This window comes from Marmota flaviventris, chromosome 4 (assembly GCF_047511675.1).
Source record: "Marmota flaviventris isolate mMarFla1 chromosome 4, mMarFla1.hap1, whole genome shotgun sequence".
Lineage (NCBI taxonomy): Eukaryota > Metazoa > Chordata > Mammalia > Rodentia > Sciuridae > Marmota > Marmota flaviventris.
The window spans coordinates 37,566,010-37,586,672 of NC_092501.1; the positions used below are offsets into that span (position 1 = coordinate 37,566,010).

At 34.1% G+C, this 20,663-nt stretch overlaps 1 protein-coding gene across 12 annotated transcripts in view; it reads right to left on the bottom strand.

Moving 5' to 3' along the window:
* The window catches only part of Shld2 (shieldin complex subunit 2), a 79,618-nt gene that overhangs the window by 27,550 nt on the left and 31,405 nt on the right, over positions 1-20,663 (bottom strand). For 10 of the 12 annotated variants that reach the window (XR_011707306.1, XM_071611113.1, XM_071611111.1 and 7 more), the window contains 5 exons: positions 18,268-18,358; positions 13,712-13,826; positions 5,102-5,196; positions 3,199-4,740; positions 9-116 (listed from right to left, as the gene is read on the bottom strand). Coding sequence is in view for 11 of the 12 variants with exons in the window: in XM_071611113.1 (XP_071467214.1) it covers positions 9-116; positions 3,199-4,735 (1,645 nt within the window). In the remaining variant the exon portion in view is untranslated. The remainder of the gene's footprint in view (positions 1-8; positions 117-3,198; positions 4,741-5,101; positions 5,197-13,711; positions 13,827-18,267; positions 18,359-20,663) is intronic. The other 2 variants (XM_071611110.1, XM_027940004.2) reach the window with 2 other exon arrangements.

A 20,663-nucleotide genomic window follows, 5' to 3' on the forward strand; every position in this document is an offset into this window, starting at 1 on the left:
TGTCTTACATTCTTCTGGCTGTACAGATGAATAATTCCCAAGATTTAATAACTGACTTGTGAATGTTGATTGGAGTATTATCTCACCAATCCATTGATCCTCATGAATAACAACATCTGAAAAGGGAAAAAAAATCTGTGCCATAAATTCCTTCACATTCTGGTTAATTTACTAATCATAGCAAAATATCATGCAAAACTCCTACACGCCAGGCAACTAAAGTTCAGATACATTAAATGACTTGCCTAATGGCAGAAAATGATAAAATGACAAATCCAAAATCTTGCAGGTATGCCTTTACATAAGTAAAAGAACCACTTGCCTCTGTATATTCAAATTATGTCAATATAGAAACTCACTGCTCTGCAGAGAAATATTTAATGGTTTTCATTTAAATAAGGCAAATGTTGTAATGTATATTTCTGATAAATTGAAAAATAAATATTTTAGGATCTGGAAGCAAAGCAGTTGTTCCAAAGCAGTAGTGTCTAGAAGTATAATAATGTTCAGTGTACATGGTCCCTTCTGCTTTGAATATATTTGAATATAAGGCAGATTTTAAAGAACTTAGTTATTTTTCCCTGAATAGCTTGGTAATTATCTTCTATAATATAAAAAGTGAAATATTTCAGAGGTAGAGAACATTTTTCATTGAGAAAAAAGGGGCTATCTGATCTAGGATAGAGAGAGAAGAATCAATTAGTGGAAATAAACATATCAACAGACAGAAATAGTTCTAGACAAAGCAAAAACTATAATAATAAGTTCTGAACAGAGAAAGGAAGGAAGGAAGGAAGGAAGGAAGGAAGGAAGGAAGGAAGGAAGGAAGGAAGGAAGGGAGAGAGAGAGAGAAATAACTACCAGGTAGGATATAATCCATGGACAAAGTGTTAGAAGCATAAAATATCAACCACAGCAAAAGAATTTGGTAAATAAGAAAAAACAAGGAGGCATAAATTCAAAGTGATTACTTCCAAATTTATATTCTAAACCCTGTCCTTAGTTTCAGGTTCTTTAATCTACAACTGCCTAATGGATATTCCCAGATAGATTTAGCAACTGGATTTTGCTTGCTTCCCACACTCAGCATTGTCCAAATCTGCTTTCCTTCCATATTACCCATTTCAGGTAAACCAAAACCTGAGGTTATCCTGCATCTTCCTTCACACCTTTGTCCCCAAACCCCCACCAGCTGACTCTGCCTAGTGGACCTGCTACTGCCTTTACCCTCCTGCTGCTTTACATCATACATTCCTCTCTTAATAGTTCCCAGTACTCCTTTCAATCCATGCCCCACAATGCTGACAAGTGATTTATTAAGAACATTAATGGGATCAAGTGACTTGCTTAAGGAACACTCAAAGAATCCCCAATACTTAACCAGGAAGAGTTAGTAAAGCTTTCAAGACTTTTCATTGCATTGCAAATGTAGCTCAGTAGTAGAGTATTTGTCTAGCATATATGAGGCCCTGAGTTCAATCCCCACCACTGCAAAACAACAAGAACAACAAAAAAGACTTTTCATGTTTTGACACTCAGATTGCTGGCTCTTCAGAAAAAAAGTAGCAAATGAGAAATTCCATAAGAAATTTCTCCAGGAATTTTCCTCCTGGAAAACTTCTGAAAACTAAGGTTGCAAAACCTATGTTAGATTAGTGGTGATAGTGGGACATGGGGAGTGGTAGCCCAGCCTTTGCCTCCTGGTTTCCATTTTGCCCATTCACTGCTATGTCCTAGTTCCTAACTCCTCTTCTTTACTCTGTTCCTTAAAATCTGTGATTTCCCAGATTAAGCCTACCTCCTTTTCTTTAACTCTAGTCAATAGTCTCCCACAGACAAGCCATATTTATAGCATCTCTTAGTTCTACTGTAATCAAAAACATCTACTGTGTACTAAAAGGAACATGTTCTGGGACATATCTGTTATGTAAAATGTTTCAGTTTGGGGATGTATATCAATAGATAGTATGAGCTATCCAAGACAAAGATATAATAATATACAATTGGATGCTATTGACTAAAACGGGTGCATTCATAAATGTCCATGCAAATATAATCCACTATTTAATTAGGGCTATGGAAAAAGACTGATTCTTTTCTAAGTTTCCATCTTTTCCACACAAAATAAAACTTATTCAGAAAACAGTAAACTAGATATATTTTTCCTAAGAATGTAGAATAAAAAAACTGATATTTTTAAAAGGTCTTCAGATATAACCTAAATGTCCTATAATAGAAAAATAGTTAAGTAAAATCTAATAAAGTCACTTGATAGAATGTAACCTAGTTGTTAACAATTGTATAAAACATTAGGGGGAGGAATACAGAAATAGTAAGGTCAAGTTTCCATCTACTAGGAAAAGGTCTCCGGGAAATTTCACAAAGTGAATGACTATGGCAAATGACTATGTAAAATGACTATCGTCCAGACTCTAGCCCTCTCTCCAGAGACTCAGAATGCTAACTCATCTAAATTCCAAAAGTGGATATCAGCTCTGTAACATAAGCACATATTAAACAGGTTAATGAGACAAGAAAATCAGAATTCAACTTTTTTCATTTACAATGAAGTATTAATAACTAAAGAAAATACTACAATCCCCTCACCTTGTAAACAGTTCTACAGCTGGGAAGCCAGATTACAAGAGGTATTCAGCACTGAGTTAGATAGAATAGGAGTTAAAGAGACTCTCCAACAATAACAACATATAAATAGTGGTATGGGACTATGCTAAGCTTGTTTATTACAAACTTCCTTTTGCCTCTTTATTAGATTATCCCTGATAATTCTAGAAGAACATCAGATACATTAACTAAGGTTCTCATTCCCTCTATAAACCATTTCTAAGACTACTGCTACTAAGTACACAAAATTATAAGAAAATGAAAAGGGGCCCAATGATATGACCTAAACATTTACATGGTGAATAAATAAGAGGCAGCAAACAGGGAAAGCTTCTTACAGAAGATGTATAGAATGGCAGTGCAGAACTAAGCTTAGAACAGAGGCCCAGAAATGGCAATGATACCGGGCAACATAAGCAGACTAAAGCAATGCTACGAGACAGCAATCATGCTGGGCCCCCAGGAGGCAAACGGTAAAGTAAGAATCCTCAAATACCTAAAGTAGGATAAAACAAACACACACAAAACCATGGCTTTATAAAATAAGTCACCACTAAACTTTGATAACCTCACCTGTGAGTAAAATTATATCTCCGAGAAATACTGTAAGTGCCCAAAATGCAGCAGTTCTCCACAGAAAAACTTTCTTCTTAATTTCTGATTGATCAATTACTATAATTGTTGCTAAAGGCACTTTAGATCCAGAATTGGGTCCAGATTTTATGTTTATTTCTTTCATCTGACTTGGAGTTAGCACCATAGCTAAACAATTATACTTCTGACTTTTAGAATTACAATTTTTTATTAATGATATTTTTTTAATACCCTTAAATTCAGACATATTCCTCTGGCTCATTGCTATGATAGAATCTCTTGCATTAGAACCCAACTTCATTTTCTTAGATACTTGGAGGACTTTAGACAGAGCTTTCGAATGGCCTGATTTATCTTCAGAGCTCCAATTTCTTTTAACAGCACTTTTGTGAAAGGTATTTAGTTGGGAACACTGTGTTCCTGAGCGACACAACTCAATACAGATCTCATTTGGTGACAGTTTATCTTCAGAACTGAAAAGTTCTTGAGATCCTATATTTTCTTCAACATCTTTTTCAGGGTTTATGTGAATGTGGCTACTTTTTTTTTCAGGACAAATAGGACTAAAAAGTTCTAAGGAATATGTTTCTTCATTTTGTCCTCTTTCATGTCCTTCTGCAAAATCATCATTAGGCTGAATAAAACTATCTTCAGTTATTCTTATTTCCCCATGACTTGCCTTTGGTTCAGTTTCCATGCTTATGGTCCCTTTATTTATAGAATTCAGAGCTCTATCCTCCCTTTGAGCTAAAAAAGCAACCTGGCTGGAGATCATTATACTCAGAAATTCAGTGTCAGTAGATATTTTAAGTTTTGAGACATTCCTAACTGCTCTATCAGACCTTGGCTCATCCACTGCATTAGAGGAAAAGGAGTCCAGACACTGGTTTTGCATTTCATGGTGTTCTGTTGGCTTATACTTTGTTTCTACAGCTTCAAGATCTGTATTAATTTGTTTAGTACTACCAACCAAATCCAATATAACTGCACATTTATGATCTAACTGAAAGGAATTTGTTTGAAAGTTTTGACATAAGTTTGATTGATTTTTAGGCTCTTCATCTGTAATTTTATTATTTTCACATTGAACCTTTTGATTCTTTTTTTCTTCAGGTAAATGCTGAACTGTGCCCTTAAATCCGTGTATTTGCACATTAGAATTAGTTACATCACTCAGCCCTGAAGGGTAAATCTTCTGGGATTTTATATTCTGTGTTTCTGAAGTAAAGTATGTAAAATCATCTTTAACATGAACAGATCTACTCACAGAATTCACTAAACAACAACCACTTAAAAGATCTGGAGGGCCAGTAATAGCTTCTGAGACTTGATAGTCTTTTAGATTGTTTGGCTCATGGTTTTCGTCCTTCAGATGCAAAGAATGCTGATTGTACCAAAGTTGAATTTTTTTCCAGGGGTCTGCAGTGGACATTAAAGTTGTTTTCTGTGATACTGTCATTTCCAGTGGACTAGCTGGAGCACCCCAAAAAATGTGGACTTGAGATCCTCCACTCATAATTTCTGATAAAAATGAAAAACCCCAAATTAATTTTTGATAGACTTTATATATAATATTAACTTAATAATGTATCAAAATAAAATATAATATAAACTGAAAAATTAATAATAATGATTTATTTTCATATGCCATTTAATTATAAAACTGAGACATACACAAGAAATCATAAGAAAAATCAACTTAGTCACAAAAAAATCTTTACCTAAAGATTCTTTCAGATAAATAAAATTAAGAATAAAACTAGCATCATACAGGTAAATATGTTCATTTCTTGTCTTGTAAAAACTTGCCCCATTTAAATAACAAGTTAGTAAAAGGGAGGGGTAGCATTTGTTTAACTTATTACAATCACTTTTACATTACCTGTTTTCTTTATTCCATAGATTATCTCAGTAAGTTTTGAGCCTCCTTCTTTGAACTGTGAACTCAATTCCCAAAACCAAAATAGAAGGCACAAACTGGCAGGCAGAGAATATAAAAAAAGTAAGATTTTCTTCAAAATGTAAAAGTAACTATATTTTCTATTTTCACTTCAATCTGTTAGTACAATCAATAAGAAATTGTTTCTATATTTTTACCTTTTCCATAATCAAATTAATAATAATTATCTTGTAACATATAGATAAAAGAAAAACTCAGTATCATTTAAACTTTTTTCATTAACTGTGATAACTTGAAATAAATAAATCTAAGTAAACATCATTCTTACTGAGATAAACATAAAAGAATCATATCAATGTTTGTTTATTCATAACTGACTTTAAATAATCACTTGTTAAATAGATCTATTCCTAGAATTCATTGAAAACATTTTTACAGTGTTATATACGGGCAAAAGACAGAAAAGGTTCTCAACATGAGGGAACTGTTGACCTGGTTTAAAAACAACTGGAGGGGCAACAGTGAACATAAGTTTGTAGTTTCAAAATAATGTAAGCAATACTATAACCTATAACCGGGAAATAATGATCTACTAGGGAAGAGTGCTCTTATAGAAGGTAGCTACAAGCATTTCAAACAAGAAATAAATAGGATCTATAAAAGGGCAAAATTACGAAAGTCTTATGAAGGACTGAGGACTTTGGTTAGGGTATAGGGTCCACTGTAAAAACATAGGAAACATCAAATCATGAAAAGCCCATGTGGAAGTACATGCAAAATGAGGTCTAAGCCAAGCAATGCCAGCTATAATCCCCTGTCACACTTAATATTTCTTGAAGATTTACTCATTGGCACCTCTTCCTAATCTGATCATAGCTCATAATTTCAATATCAGTGTGTTTGATCCTTCCTATATCCTGGCTCATCTCATGGTTCCTTGACTTCCTCTTCTCTGTTGACTTTCATTCCACCCTTATTCAGTCATCTACTTGTATAATCATACAAAATGCCATTATCAATAACTGCATACCCTTTCCTAATTTCAATATTGTTTTCAACTTTCTACTCTATCTTCCAATTTTTTCCCCTCTAGATGTACAACTTCAACAGTTCTTTGACCACATGGGATATACAATGAAAGCACTTATCTTACCATACAGTTTACGGCCTCTTTCTTCATTTCCCTCCTTAATCATCTTAAATTCTAGAGTTTACCATAATCAATTCCTATCATGCTTTTCTAACTCTACTACTTTGATCTCCAAGGTACTTATGCAGCTACATCATCACCTACGCTGGCCAGAAGTTAACTAGAGAAAAAAATACACAATCATCTGAAAACTGATCTCATTTTAAATTTATTACCACTAATCTAAAGGCAGTATCTAGCAATACTGTCTTTCCCTATCCATTCACTCTTAAAGATAATTCTTTTATACATTTTTATATAATCTCCAGCATCTCATTCCCAACCTCCACTCATAGCTACATATTTCAATTCACAAATTCCCAACATACATCCACCAACCCAGCTCACACCAACATGGTCCCACTTTCCTACTCAGGCTCTAATAATTTTCCCTGGCTCTCCTCCGTCAGGGATTTTTCTCTGTACTGGAGCATTTCTATTAACACATGAACATGCTGTTACTTTTCCCCATGCTGTTATTCATCACTTATTACACCATGTTTTCTATTTCTATCTATAGCCAAATTCTTTGAAAGAATTATCTATACTCCCTTTGCTCCTGTTTATTCTTAAACCCACTGCACCAAGCTTTTGTCCAAATCTATAAAGAAACAACAGCTTATCTTAAGGTCTCCAATGACCTCCACACTGGCCTCTATCAACTCTAGTTTTAGCTTAATTGGCCTATCAGCAACATTGACTCAATTGGGGGGGGAGGGGGGCGGGAACCTGGGATTGAACTCAGGGGCACAGCCACTGAGCCATATCCCCAGTCCAATTTTTGCAATTTATTTAGAAACAGGAACTCGCTGAACTTAGCACCTTGCTTTTGTTGAGGCTGGCTTTGAACTCCGGATCCTCCTGCCTCAGCCTCCCGAGTCGCTGGGATTACAGGCATGTACCACTGTGCCCGGCCACTGACTCCTTTTCATTAGACTTTAAGGATATCATGTCCTCTTGAATCTTGACCCATCTCAAACTCTTACCAATTGCTCTTTCTAGCTTTTGCAAGCTGCTCCTTTGCTAGCTGCTTCTCAGCTCTTCAATTTCTTGTACAAGGTCCCAGTACTTGAATCTCTGAACTCACTACCTACATTCAGTCTCAGGGCTTTAAATGGCTTCTACAGGATAATAGTCCACAACCTCTCCTTTGAATTCCTGACTCCTTATCCAATTTTCTACTTATTCCTTGCCACAAGATATCTAATAGGTATCCATACATATAAAAGGTAAAGTAGCAGGCCTGAGACTACATCCTTTTAAAAAATCTGCATATAAAGTGACCTTGGCTGGCTGGTATCTGTGAAAGAATGGTATTTATGTAAAACAATAGAGTCAATCCTGAACACTTGCTTTCTTTCTGGAAGTTTGACATTTTGGTACTGCTAGACAGAGGCTGGCTATCTGACTCAGTCTCCTTAAAGAAATGGCTGATTCAAGGTCTGGGGCAGGAAATTACAGATGAACCTAAAATATATCATACCAGAAGCCCTGCCCCCTAAAAACAATTATAAAAGATGATTAGGATTATATCAAAAGAAATCAGAATTAACTTGAAGAAGTTCCCATTGAGCATAAACAAGGCAAACAGTGTAATGGGTTAGATCATTTCAAACATGCTTAAATCCCCATGAGTAAATAAAGAAAACTAAAACAAATTCTCTCAATGGTCATAGGGACTTCTTTAAAGCTGATAAATGAGATTTTAAAAAGAATTTCATCCTATCTTAATAATATCCTAAGATAACCAACTATGTGATGAAAAGAAATCTTTTTTTTTTTTTTAATTTAGTGATACTTAGAATCAAACCCATAACCTCATGCTTGCTAGGCAAACTCTCTACCACTGAGCTAAATCCCCAGTCCTTTTTAAATTTTAATACAGGGTCTCTCACCAAATTGCCCAGGACAGTCTTGAACTTGTAATCCCCCTGCCTCAACCTCCCAAGTAGCTGTAATAGGATTGAGCCTCCATGCCCAGCTAGAAATCTATCTTTATAGAGATCCTGCTAGTAACCAAAGAAAGAATGATATACTATCATCATTTTGCTAGCTGCGTCTCAGCTCCTCAATTTCTTGTACATTTGTGAATTAGTGGATCTTTTAGGCAATGATCCTTAATGGTTACTAACCTCACAAAGATAGAGACTGTAAGAAAGAGTGAAGGAAACCTATAGATTGAGACCAATTACAATGCATGGGTCTTATTTAGATCCTGACTTGGACAAACAAATGTGAAAGTATTATAAGACAATTGGAAAAACTGAAACACTGACTAACATTTGATAAATGAAAGAATTACTGTCAGTTTATAGTGAGATAAGGCTATTGTGGCTACATTTAAAAAGCAGTATGTGCTGAAGATATGAGTCTTTTCAGATAGAATAGTATTCTATCTCAGATTTCTTCATAATAACATGAGAGAGGAGGGGCAAAGGGTGTAGACAAAACAAGACTAGCCATGTGTCAATAACTGGTGAGATGAGGGTGATGAAACACAAAACAATTCACTGCACTAATCTATTTTTGTACATGTTAAAATATCCTACAATACAAATCTGTTTGTTTTTAAGAAACCACTGTTTCACATCCACAGGATTGAGAAAAAATTTGAATAGTCTGACAATACCCAAGATTGGAAAACTCTTTTTTTTTTTTTTTTTTAAAGAGAGAGAGAGAGAGAGAGAATTTTAATATTTATTTTTTAGGTTTCTTTTTGGCGGACACAACATTTGTTTGTATGTGGTGCTGAGGATCGAACCCGGGCCGCACGCATGCCAGGCGAGCGAGCTACCGCTTGAGCCACATCCCCAGCCCGGAAAACTCTTATGTTGGAAGAGTTAATTGGCAAACGGCTTTGAAGTATAATTTGGCAAAATACAGTAAAACTGAGGGCACACATACCATTTAAGAGAACAACTGTACTTCCAAGTTTCTACCCTGGCAAATTCTTACCCATGTATACATAAAAAAACATGTACAAGAGTGATCATGGGAGACTACAAACAATAAATTAAAAACAACTTAAACTCCATGAAGAAGAGACTGGATAAAGCATGGAATATTCAGAGATACTACAACATGGCAACAAAAATAAATGAATAAGAGCTACATGTCAACACAGATCCATTTTACAAATATAATCGTAAATGAAAATGAAATTTTAAGCCAGGTGCAGTGGGTGCATGCCTGTAATCCCAACAATTCAGGAGGCAGAGACAGGAGGATCACAAGTTCAAAGCTAGCCTCAGCAACTGAGCAAAGCTCTAAGCACATTAGTGAGACCCTGTCTCAAAATAAAAAATGGCTGGGGATGTGGCTCAGTAGTTAACACCCATGAGTTCAATCCATAGTACCAAAAAAGTAAATAAATAAAATGTAATTCTAAGAATACAATATATAGCTAGGTGCAGTACCATATCAGCTATTTGGGACACTAAAGCAGAAGGATTGCAAGTTTGAGGCCAGCCTCAGTAATTCAGCCAAACCCTGTCTCAAAATAAAAAATAAAAGGGGCTGGAAATGTAGCTCAGTGGTAAAGCATCCCTGGGTTAAATCTCCAGTAGTAAAAAATAATAAAAATAAAAATAAATAAAAAGGTCTGGGGATGTAGCTCGGCACTAGAGGGTCCTTGGGTTCAATCCCCAAGTACACATACACACACACACACACACACACACACACATATATATATGTTTATATTTGTTTTTATTCATATATATATATATATATATATATATATATATATATATAAAATGACTTTTAAAACAACCAATGTAGGATTGTGATTACCTTTGGGATAGAATAAAAGGGATGTGATCTAGGATACACAGAAGGTTTCAACTATACTGGTCACATTTTATTTTTTAACTATATATGTTTACATAAGTATTCATTATATTGTTCAGAAATATTTTATAATATTTTTTGAATCCTACAGAGAAAAACACTAAGAAGCAAGTTTATGGATGATTTTTAAAAGAGTTTTATATTTTAAAAGTTTTACTATCATGGATAATTAATGTGTATTATTTTCATAATATCAATTTTTTGGTAATTCAGGCTTTTCTTTCACATCTTTCAACAGAATATAATGCTCCAACAGTTTCATAACAATGGTCCTATAGCTAGCATTTCAGTATGAATTGAGAACAATGATAGCCACTGTTAAGGAACTAGTAGATAAAATAAATATACTACAATTTTCAATTTGTAATAATGAATTATTATTGAGACAAAATTATAGTAATTTTCGGTGTGAAGTTTTGACTCACTGAAAATCAAAGAACTAAGCATCACTATAATTATCACATATCCCACCTTAATTTAATCCTCATAGAAAGATTAATCTGCATAAGGAGTAACAGATATATGAGATCTATTTTTTTTGTTTTTATGATTAATGCCATTATTAGATTTGCCACTAGGAGGCTCCAAATAGCACAGCAAAATCCTTCAAGTTCAAGATATATACTGAAACCAAGAAGAGAGGAATATATTATCCTGATGAACTGGAGGAAGTACTTAGATATATGCAAAACAAATTCATAAAGCTGCCAATGATAAAGAACTCTACTCTTTTAAATTTTTAGTTTCCTCTCCAATGGTTTCTTCCCTTTAGTTTCAAAATTTTTTTAATTAAAAAATTTAAAAAAACACTTCTATCTGGTTTCTTTGTTCTCACTTCTCATTTATTTTTCAAGCCCTAATTTGACTTCTATCCCAACAATTTTGCTATAATACTTATAAACCAATGACTTTCTAAAAGTCAAACATAAAGGTCAGTTTTCAAACCTTTTCTTACTGCCATTTGAAACTGTTTATCAGTTCTTCTTTCCTCAAATATTCTACATTTTTAATCCTAAAAGACCACCAAATTAGAAATATTTTGTGATTTATCTGACAATCATTCACACAACACTCAACACTATTTGTCAGGCATTATGGCCAAGTATTAAGAATGCACAACAAAAAAAAAGGATCTTTAAAATGATAATTATAAAGCAATGATATGAGCTACTACAGAATTAAAAGGGTGTCCTCAGAAGAGAGAAGCCTGGGACAACACAACCAACATGTAACTGCCCATTATCTGTATTTTTCATAGGCTTTTTGGACTATGGTTAACCACAAAACTGTTACTTAATTTGATAAAGTCATTATCAACATTATTAAATCTTCAGAAAAAAGTTGTACTCTAAAGCCCAGGAAAGCTATCTAAATTGGATAACCCAAGAGATAGGCCTATTGTTGCTAGTCTCCAAGACATTTAAAGAGTATATGATACTGCTTTTTTTTTTTTTTTAAGAGAGAGAGAGAGAGAGAGAGAATTTTAATATTTATTTTTTAGTTCTCAGCAGACACAACATCTTTGTTTGTATGTGGTGCTGAGGATCGAACCTGGGCCGCTCGCATGCCAGGTGAGCGCGCTACTGCTTGAGCCACATTCCCAGCCCGATGATACTGCTTTTGTGTCCTCAATTAACACTATCTCCTAAATGCCTGAAAATCTAACTTTCATTTCCTATCTCTATTAAGACAATAGTGAAGTCCAAATTGCCAACTACACCCAGCACTTCACCATTTCAGCTGTAAAACTCTTTCTTTCCTTAGTTTCTAGATCACTGCTCTTTCCTAACTGGTTCTTTCACTGCTCTGATTTTTCTTTCTCTACTTCTTCCTGGTGCATCTCTTCATTTCACTCATTTCTTTTTTTTTAAATTATTTTTTATTCTAATTTGTTATATATGACAGCAGAATGTATTACAATTTATATTACACCTATAGAGTACAATTTTTCATATCTCTGGTTGTGCATAAAGTATATATTTTTTAATATTTATTTATTTATTTATTTATTTAGTTCTCGGCGGCACAACATCTTTGTTTGTATGTGGTGCTGAGGATCGAACCCGGGCCACACGCATGACAGGCGAGCATGCTACGGCTTGAGCCACATCCCCAGCCCCCAACATAAAGTATATTCACACTATTTGTGTCTTCATACATGTACTTAGGGTAATGTTATCTATCCATCACCTCACATATTTCTGGAAATTTGTTTTTTGTTGTTGTTGTTGTTTTTGTTTTTTTTTTTTGTTTTTGGTGCTGGGAATTGAACTCAGGGGTACTCAACCACTGAGCCACATCCCCAGCTCTATTTTGTATTTTAGTTAGAGACAGGGTCTCACTGAGTTACTTGGTGTCTTGCTCTTCCTAAGGCTGGCTTTGAATTTACAATCCTCCTGACTTAGCTTCCAGAGCAACTGGGATTACAGGGTGTGCCACTGAGCCAGGCTTTTCTGGAGAATTTTATCCAATCCTACCACATATCCAACTGTGTCTTACAAATCTACATTGAACCATCTTTTTTCTTTCTCTTTCTCTCTCTCTCCTTTTCAGACCTATATTTCTAGCATCACTACATTTGACAGGATCACAGAAGAATCAAGGGCAAGATTCAAATCTCTATTTGCCTTCTAGGTTCAGAAAGATGGTGAAGCACAGTGGTAAAACCAAAGTGTCTTGAGAGTTCAAAGAATCACCCAAAGAAAGAGATGTCTGAGGTAAATAAAAATTCTACAAAGCATGTTATTTATATGTAACAATTACTTCAGTGTACCTTCACTTATTTGTCTGAATAAATACCCCTATAAATGTAGGATTCCCACCCTTCCAAAAATTAACTAGAAAGCCTCATTTAAAAATGAGTATTTTTTAAACCTATTTATACCAAAGGCTGCTACTACTAAGTACCAGAATGAATAGGAGTTATGAATGTGTAAGTAAGGGGATGGACAGTGATGAGGGCAGGGGAAACAACATATTTATCATAGCAAAATTAAATACAAGAGTTAAGTAACAGATAACCGATGAGTCTCAAAGATTCTAGAATTCATTTTGGGTGTATGCAGAGGGTTAAAGCTCAGTAAGATACCAGATGAAACTTGCAAGTACATATCCATTACCACAGTTAATAATTACACAATTGCTCAATCTGCAGGAGGCCACTTCAGTCGGAAAGACCAATATGACCATAATCTTTTATCTTTAGAGTGGTCAGAGTCTGATGAATGGGTCAAAGATTTATAAAACAGGATGGACTGTATCAGCAGGTTTTGTCTTTGCAGAATAGGGCAACTAAAAAATGCTTATTACTAAATACATGGCATTAAAAGAGAGCACTTTCTCCATCTTATAACAAACTCCAAAACTGCACTATTGTAGTGGGTTATAACTATTATGAACACTTTTTGTGTCTATTTCACCAAAATACCAACAACTATAACATTATTCAATAGCATCAACTAACAAAATGAAGAAGCAGAAGCATGGGATCATAATTAAGAACATGGTTTGGAAACAAAACAGATGTGAGTTCAAATCCCTGCTCTGCAACTTACCAAAACTGCAAAATAGAAAGCCCTGAAGTCAGGTGATCATTACATGGAGTTCATTATACTGTCCTTTATAGATCTATATATATTTGGCAAATCCATAATAATAGATCAAATTTTTCTGTCAAAGGAGAATTAAGTTTGTTAATTGAAAATAACATCAATTACTTCCATAGAGTGCTATAATGAGATGGTATACAGTAATTACTCAATAAATAATTAGCTTTTTATAGTCTTATACCTAGGAAACTCTATACATACATACTTGATGACAAAATCCCCTGGATTTCTTTCATGTGTTTGTCTTTAATGTGTATTTTTACACAGTGGTAATGATAAAATTGAAATAATTTGTATTCTGCTTCAACCAATACATGCCTACCCTTCTATGTCAACTTATAATCTTAATAATTTTTAATACTTGCTTGGTATCTTAAAGATGAGTCTCATTTAACCATTATTTCTAATTTATTAACTTGTTTCTTTTTTTAATTTGCATTTTAATTGACAAGGAAAAATAGAATATCTTTATGGTAGAACACATCATGTTTTGATATATGCATACATTGTGAAATTCATAAATCAAGCAACTTAGCATATGTATTACCTTACCTATGTATCTTCTATTTATCTTGTATTTGTATGAAACTTAAAATCTACTCTTAGCAATTTTCAACTATATATTAACTTCAGTCACTGTAATGTATATTAACTTGTTTTCAATTTATCATTATGAAAAATAATGCTACAGTAAATTATTTAGCTCATTTAGATCACTTTTCAATTATTTTCTTTTGATAAACTCCTAGGTATGGGATTACTAGATTCATTTTATGTACATTTTATGACTATTAATATTTATTATATTGCTGTTTGCTAAAGAACTGGATGGCTTATAATGCCACCAACAATACCTGAGGGTACCAGTCTTACCATAATATTGTTAGTATCTTAAAAAGTAATTTTGTGTAGCCAGGCATGGTGGCACACACCTGTAATCCCAGCAACTCAGCAAGCTGAGGCAGGAGGATTGCAAAGTTCAAGGCCAGCCTCAGTAATTTACTGAGACCTCAGCAACTTGGTAAGACCCTGTCTCAAAAAATAAAAAGGACTGGGGATATAGCTCTGTGGTAAAGTGCCCCTGGATTCAATTCCCAGTACCAAAAAAAAAAGTAATTTTGCTAGTAAGGATATTAAGGTACTTTACTATTGTTTTATTTGCATTTCTCTAGTTATTTGCAAAATTAAAAAAGAGTGAATTTTAAATTATACGTGGATTAATACTTTTAATACATGAGGAATATGCAAGCATGTGTACACAAAGATACACAAAGCAACAAAAATAGGTTAGAGGGACTGGGGATGTGGCTCAAGCGGTAGGGTGCTTGCCTGGCAAGTGCGGGGCGCTGGGTTCGATCCTCAGCACCACATAAAGATGTTGTGTCCGCCGAAAACTAAAAAAAAATAAATAAATATTTTTAAAAATTCTCTCTCTCTCTCAAAAAAAAAAAAAAAAAAAAAAAAACAGGTTGGGAAGCATATATCACAGGGGAAAAATGTACATGGTTTGAAACACGGACGACATCCATCCTCTTCATAAAGTGCAAGAAAATTTTATAAATTAATGAGAAACATTTTCTACCTATCAAACTAGCAAAGATTCATTAAAAGAGTACAGGGTACAGGGCAATGGTTTATACCGGTAGGAGTTTAAACTAGTAAAACATTTCTGGAGGGCAAAATACGTCAAAGGTCTGAAAATTCTGTCTCCCTTTGGTCTCACAATTATAATTCTAGGAATTTAACAAAAAGAAATATATTATAAACATTCTCACAAATTTACCTACAGGATTTTCGTAGCACTGTTCTTTATAATGTTAGAAATATATCCATCAGTTGAGGTCTGGTTATACAAATTATGGCAGATCCAAACAAAAGCAAACAATACAGCCATTTACAATAATTAAGAATACAGTCATATAAAAATTTGTTCTCAATATAGTGATAGGTAAACAAGGAAACTATAAAAAATTAGATACAGAAAATTTCATTTTACATATATATTTGAAAAAGATCAATGTCCATTTTACTACTATTTACACTGAGGTTAAAATACTTATGTGTTCTCTGTGATGACTGATATAAGTGGTGGTAAAACAGAAAAAAAAGAAACAGTTTTTGCCATACATGGTGGCACATAAAAATTTTTAAAAGAGTAGAGGATGTAGCTTAGTGATAAAGTGCTCCTGGTTTCCATTCCTAGTACCAAAAACAAAAACAAAAAGAGAAAGAGTTTTGTTTTGTTTTGTTTTGGGGATACTAGGGATTAAACTCAGGGGCACTCAACCACTGAGCCACATCCCCAGCCCTATTTTGTATTTTTTTTAAATATTTATTTTTTTTAGTTGTAGTTGGACACTATACTTTTATTTTATTTGTTCATTTTTTAATATGGTGCTGAGGATCTAGTCCAGGGCCTCGAATGTGCTAGGAGAATGTTCTACTGTTAAGCCACATAAAAATAAAGATACTATGTGTTCATCTACAACATATATATATGTGTATGTATGTATGTATATATATATATATATATATATATATATACACATACACACACACATACATACACATATATACATATATAATATAAAAAAAAAAAAGAAAGTGCATAGGGCTAGGTATAAAGCTACAGGGTCTCACTGAGTTGCTTAGCACCTCACTTTTACTGAGGCTGGCTTTGAACTCACACGCCTTCTGTCTCAGTCTCCCAAACCACTGGGATTACAGGTGTGCTCCACTAGCCCTGCTGAGTTTTTGTATTATTTAACTTCATTTAACCAATCCAATTTGTTGTCTTAATTCATTTGTACTAATAAATAACTGTGAGTACTAGTAATTCATATACTACATACATTTATGCTGAACTCTATTCTTAAGAATTACTAATAGTTACTAGACACTAGTATCAGATTTTCCACATTTTATATTAATTGTGAAAGGTTATAAGCTACCCATATATGTTATTTGTACCTCAAAAAGGAAAGCAATTGAAGTTTAAAGCTTTTACTCATTCCTGTATCTGAAGTAAAAGCTACTAAAACAAACCTGAGCAGACAATTAATTTCTTTTTTTAAAAATGTTGTAGATGGACACAGTAACTTTATTTATTTATGTGGTACTGAGGATCAAATCCAGTGCCTCACAGGTGTTAGGTGAATGCTCTACCAATAAGCCACAACCTCAGTCCCTGGACAATTAATTTCTTAAATTTTCTTTCCTAAGTACTGATTTCCTTTGTAGTTGTCTTTGGTATTCATATAAAACATCTATAATCATATTTTTATCATCACCTCTTATCACCACCTAAGGTTAGTACAGTGCAAGTGAGCCTCTTATCCCTGCTTGCAATACAAATGGGACTTTCTCCCTCTCACTTTCCATTACAGGGCACTTGCCTTCTTCCAATAAAGTCCAAGGATTTAAAAGGCAAGTGAACCTTAATCTAGCTTTTTGCTCCCCACCTTACAAATAGGTTGACACACAGTGGTAGAGGGGCGCTTTACCACTGAGCATTATACCTAGCCCTATGCACTTTCTTTTTTTTTATTTTATATATATATATATGTTGTAGATGAACACATAGTATCTTTATTTTTATGTGGTGCCAAGGATCAAACCCAGTGCCTCACACATGCAAGGTAAGTGCTTTACCATTGACCTACAGCCCCAGCCCCCATCCACTTTCTTAATGACATATTTTAAAGAATGCAATTTTAATTTAAGTAAATTCTAATTAATCAATATTTTTTCTTATTCCAATCTTTTTTATCTTAGCTTGTTATCCAAGAAATATTCCAGGGTCATAAGGTTATTTTCCTTTTGAAATTCCTAGAAGGTATGGCAGTTTAAAAAGATATTAACAAGTTAGGCACAATGCCTAAAAACTCAGAGGCTGAAGCAGAGGATCTCAGGTTTAAGGCCAGCCTGAGCAATTTAGGGAGACCCTGTATCAAAATTTAAAAGAAAAAAAAAAATAACTGGGGATGTAGCTCAGTGGTGAAGTGCCCAGGTTCAATACCCATTACAAAAACAAAAAAAAAGTCCACAAATTCTTTGATACTCCTCCTGTAACAGGGGTGCATTTAAAACCATCCCTTGCTCTCTCCTCTCCTCTTTGCCTTCCACCCCTCCCTAAATCAGCTTGGCTGAACAAAAGCCTTTCCTAAGGCTTTAGTTAACTAGCTGCAGGTCATATTGATGTTACTTCAAGAGAAAACACATCTGGATGCCAAAGACCTTGACCAATACAAGGACTCCCTGCCTACTGTTTCACTGTACACCCTTTTCTACTATAAAAGCTCTTTGCATACTAAAACCCACAAAGATGGAGATCTGAGAAGCAAAAAAGTCTCTTCTTTCTTTCCTAGGACTAGCTAAATAAACCCATTTCCTCTAACTAACTTGTCTCCAGATGAGCAATGAGTAGCATGACATCCATAATTTCAGTTAACATTCAAGAGCTACCATGTTAGAATGCTATTGCCAGGTGCAGTGGCACATACCTGTAGTCCCAGATACTCAAGAATCTAAGGCAAGAGGATCACTTGAGCTCAGGAGTTACAGGCCAGCTTGGGCAACAAACAGACCCCATTTCTAAAAGGAAAGAAAAAAAAAATTACATAAGCTTAATTCCTCTAACCTTGAATATAGGCTGGAGTAATGAATAGAATACAGTAAAGTGACAGTGTGTGACTTTCAAGACTGTCATAAAAGACACTCAGCTTCCTCCTTTTGCTCTCTCTCTTGTATCACTCACTCTTGAGGGAAGACAGCTACCAGGTCCTAAGGGCACTTGAGTGAGCGGTTCTCCAACTCCAATCCAGCCTTCAGATGACTCTACTTGTTACCATCTTGACTGCAACCTTATAAGGGATCTAAGCCAGAATTACCTAGCTAAGGTCCTCCTGTGTTTTCGACACAGAATAACTGCAAAGTAATAAATATCTGTTGCTTTAAGCCACTAAATATTGGGAAATTTGTTATATAGAAAGAGATGATACAGAAATTTTATAGTTTTTATACTCAGATTTTAGGTATATGATGAAAGGCAATTCTATTAGTTTCTGTGTATGGAGTAAGTAGGAATACTAGTTCATTGTTTCCCATATAGATATGAAGGTAGAATGACATTTTTTTTTTTTTTCCTGCTGGACTGACTTGGCACTTGGGTGGGAATAAGTGACTGTGTATTTCTGAGTTCTCCATTGTGTTCTATTGATATGTACATCCTTACACCAAGATCACTCGGCTTTGTTTACTGTAGCTTCAAAGGAAATCCTGGTATCAGGAAATAAAAGGCCTCTGACTTTGTCTTTTTTTTGTACTTGTAGATGGACGAATGCCTTTATTTTTTTACTTGTTTATTTGTATGTAGTGCTAAGGATGGAACCCAGTGCCTCACGCATGCTAGGTAAGCACTCTGTATTTTTTCAAAATTATTTTGACTATCCTTAGTCTTTTACATTTCGGTAAATTTATTGAATCATCTTGTTTATTTCTTCAAAGACCACCAAGATGTTAATGAAAACTGTATTTAAATCTGTAGATCACTTGGAAAAAATTCCATTTTAACAATGCAGTCTTTCAGTTCATGACTATGTCAACATTTCTTTCCCTCTCCCCCAACCCTCTATTGTTTAACTTACTTAACAGTGTTTCACACTTCGAGGTTGAGAGCATAGTCTTAGATTTATTCATAGGTACTTGGTTTTTTTTTTTTAAATGTCATTGTAAACAATTTTTCAGTTTACAAATTGCTCATTGCTATTACAGAGAACTACAAATGATTTCTATGGATTGACTTTGCTAAATTCACTTACTAGAATTGGTTTGTGTAAGTTTCAAAGAGTTTTCTATGTATACAATCATGTCATATGTAAATAATAGTTTTACTTCCTTTTAGTTTTTCATGCCTTACTTTCTTTCTTTCTTTTGACCTCTTATACTGTCTAGGTCCACTAGTTCAATGCCAAATAGAAGTGGTAAAAGAGAAAATATAACCATATTATTTTAATATATATAGTGTCCCTACCTATGGTTGACAAGTATTTTCTGTAAAGGGTCAGATAGTAAATATTTTAGGCTTTTAAGTCCATACAGTATGTTCCAACTATTCTATGCTACTGATATAGTGGGACAGCAAACAGAGACAATATTTAAACAAATGAGCATAGTTATATTCCAATAATACTTTACTTACAGCCACTGAAATTTGAATTTCCTATTATTTTCACACGTCATAAAGTTTCCTTTGATTTTTGTTGAACCATTTTAATATGTAAGGAGTATATTTAAGTCACTTGCCACATTAAGAACAGATTATGTGCTGAGTTTGGCCTACAGACCAAAGATCATTGATCCCTTATTTTTATATTGATTTATCACCTTTCTTCTTTTCTAATATATACAATGTTTCCCTCTAAACAATACTTTTACTACATTGTTAATTCTATCATTTTGACATTGTACTATGTTTTTAGCCACTGCTATAGAATTTCAAATTTAACAATTAAATCTTCAAATAACACTATACCACTTAACCTAGTGTAAGAATATTACAATTGCATTCATCCATTTTTCCTACTATTCTTTATGCTATTTTATCATAATATTTTATATAAATAATATAAATTTTTTATATAAAATGTATTATATGTGCTATGTACATGGTATACTTATGATACAGATGGTCCTTGACTTACGATAGGTTATATCCTGATAAACTGATCTTAAGTTAAAAATATCATGTTAAAAATGGATTTAAGCCACATGTAGTAACACGACACATGCCTGTAATCTCAATGACTTGGGAGGCTAGGGCAGGAGGATTGCAGATTTAAAGCCAGCCTTGGCAACTTAAAGAGGCCTAAGCAACTTATCAAGACCCTATCTCAAAAGG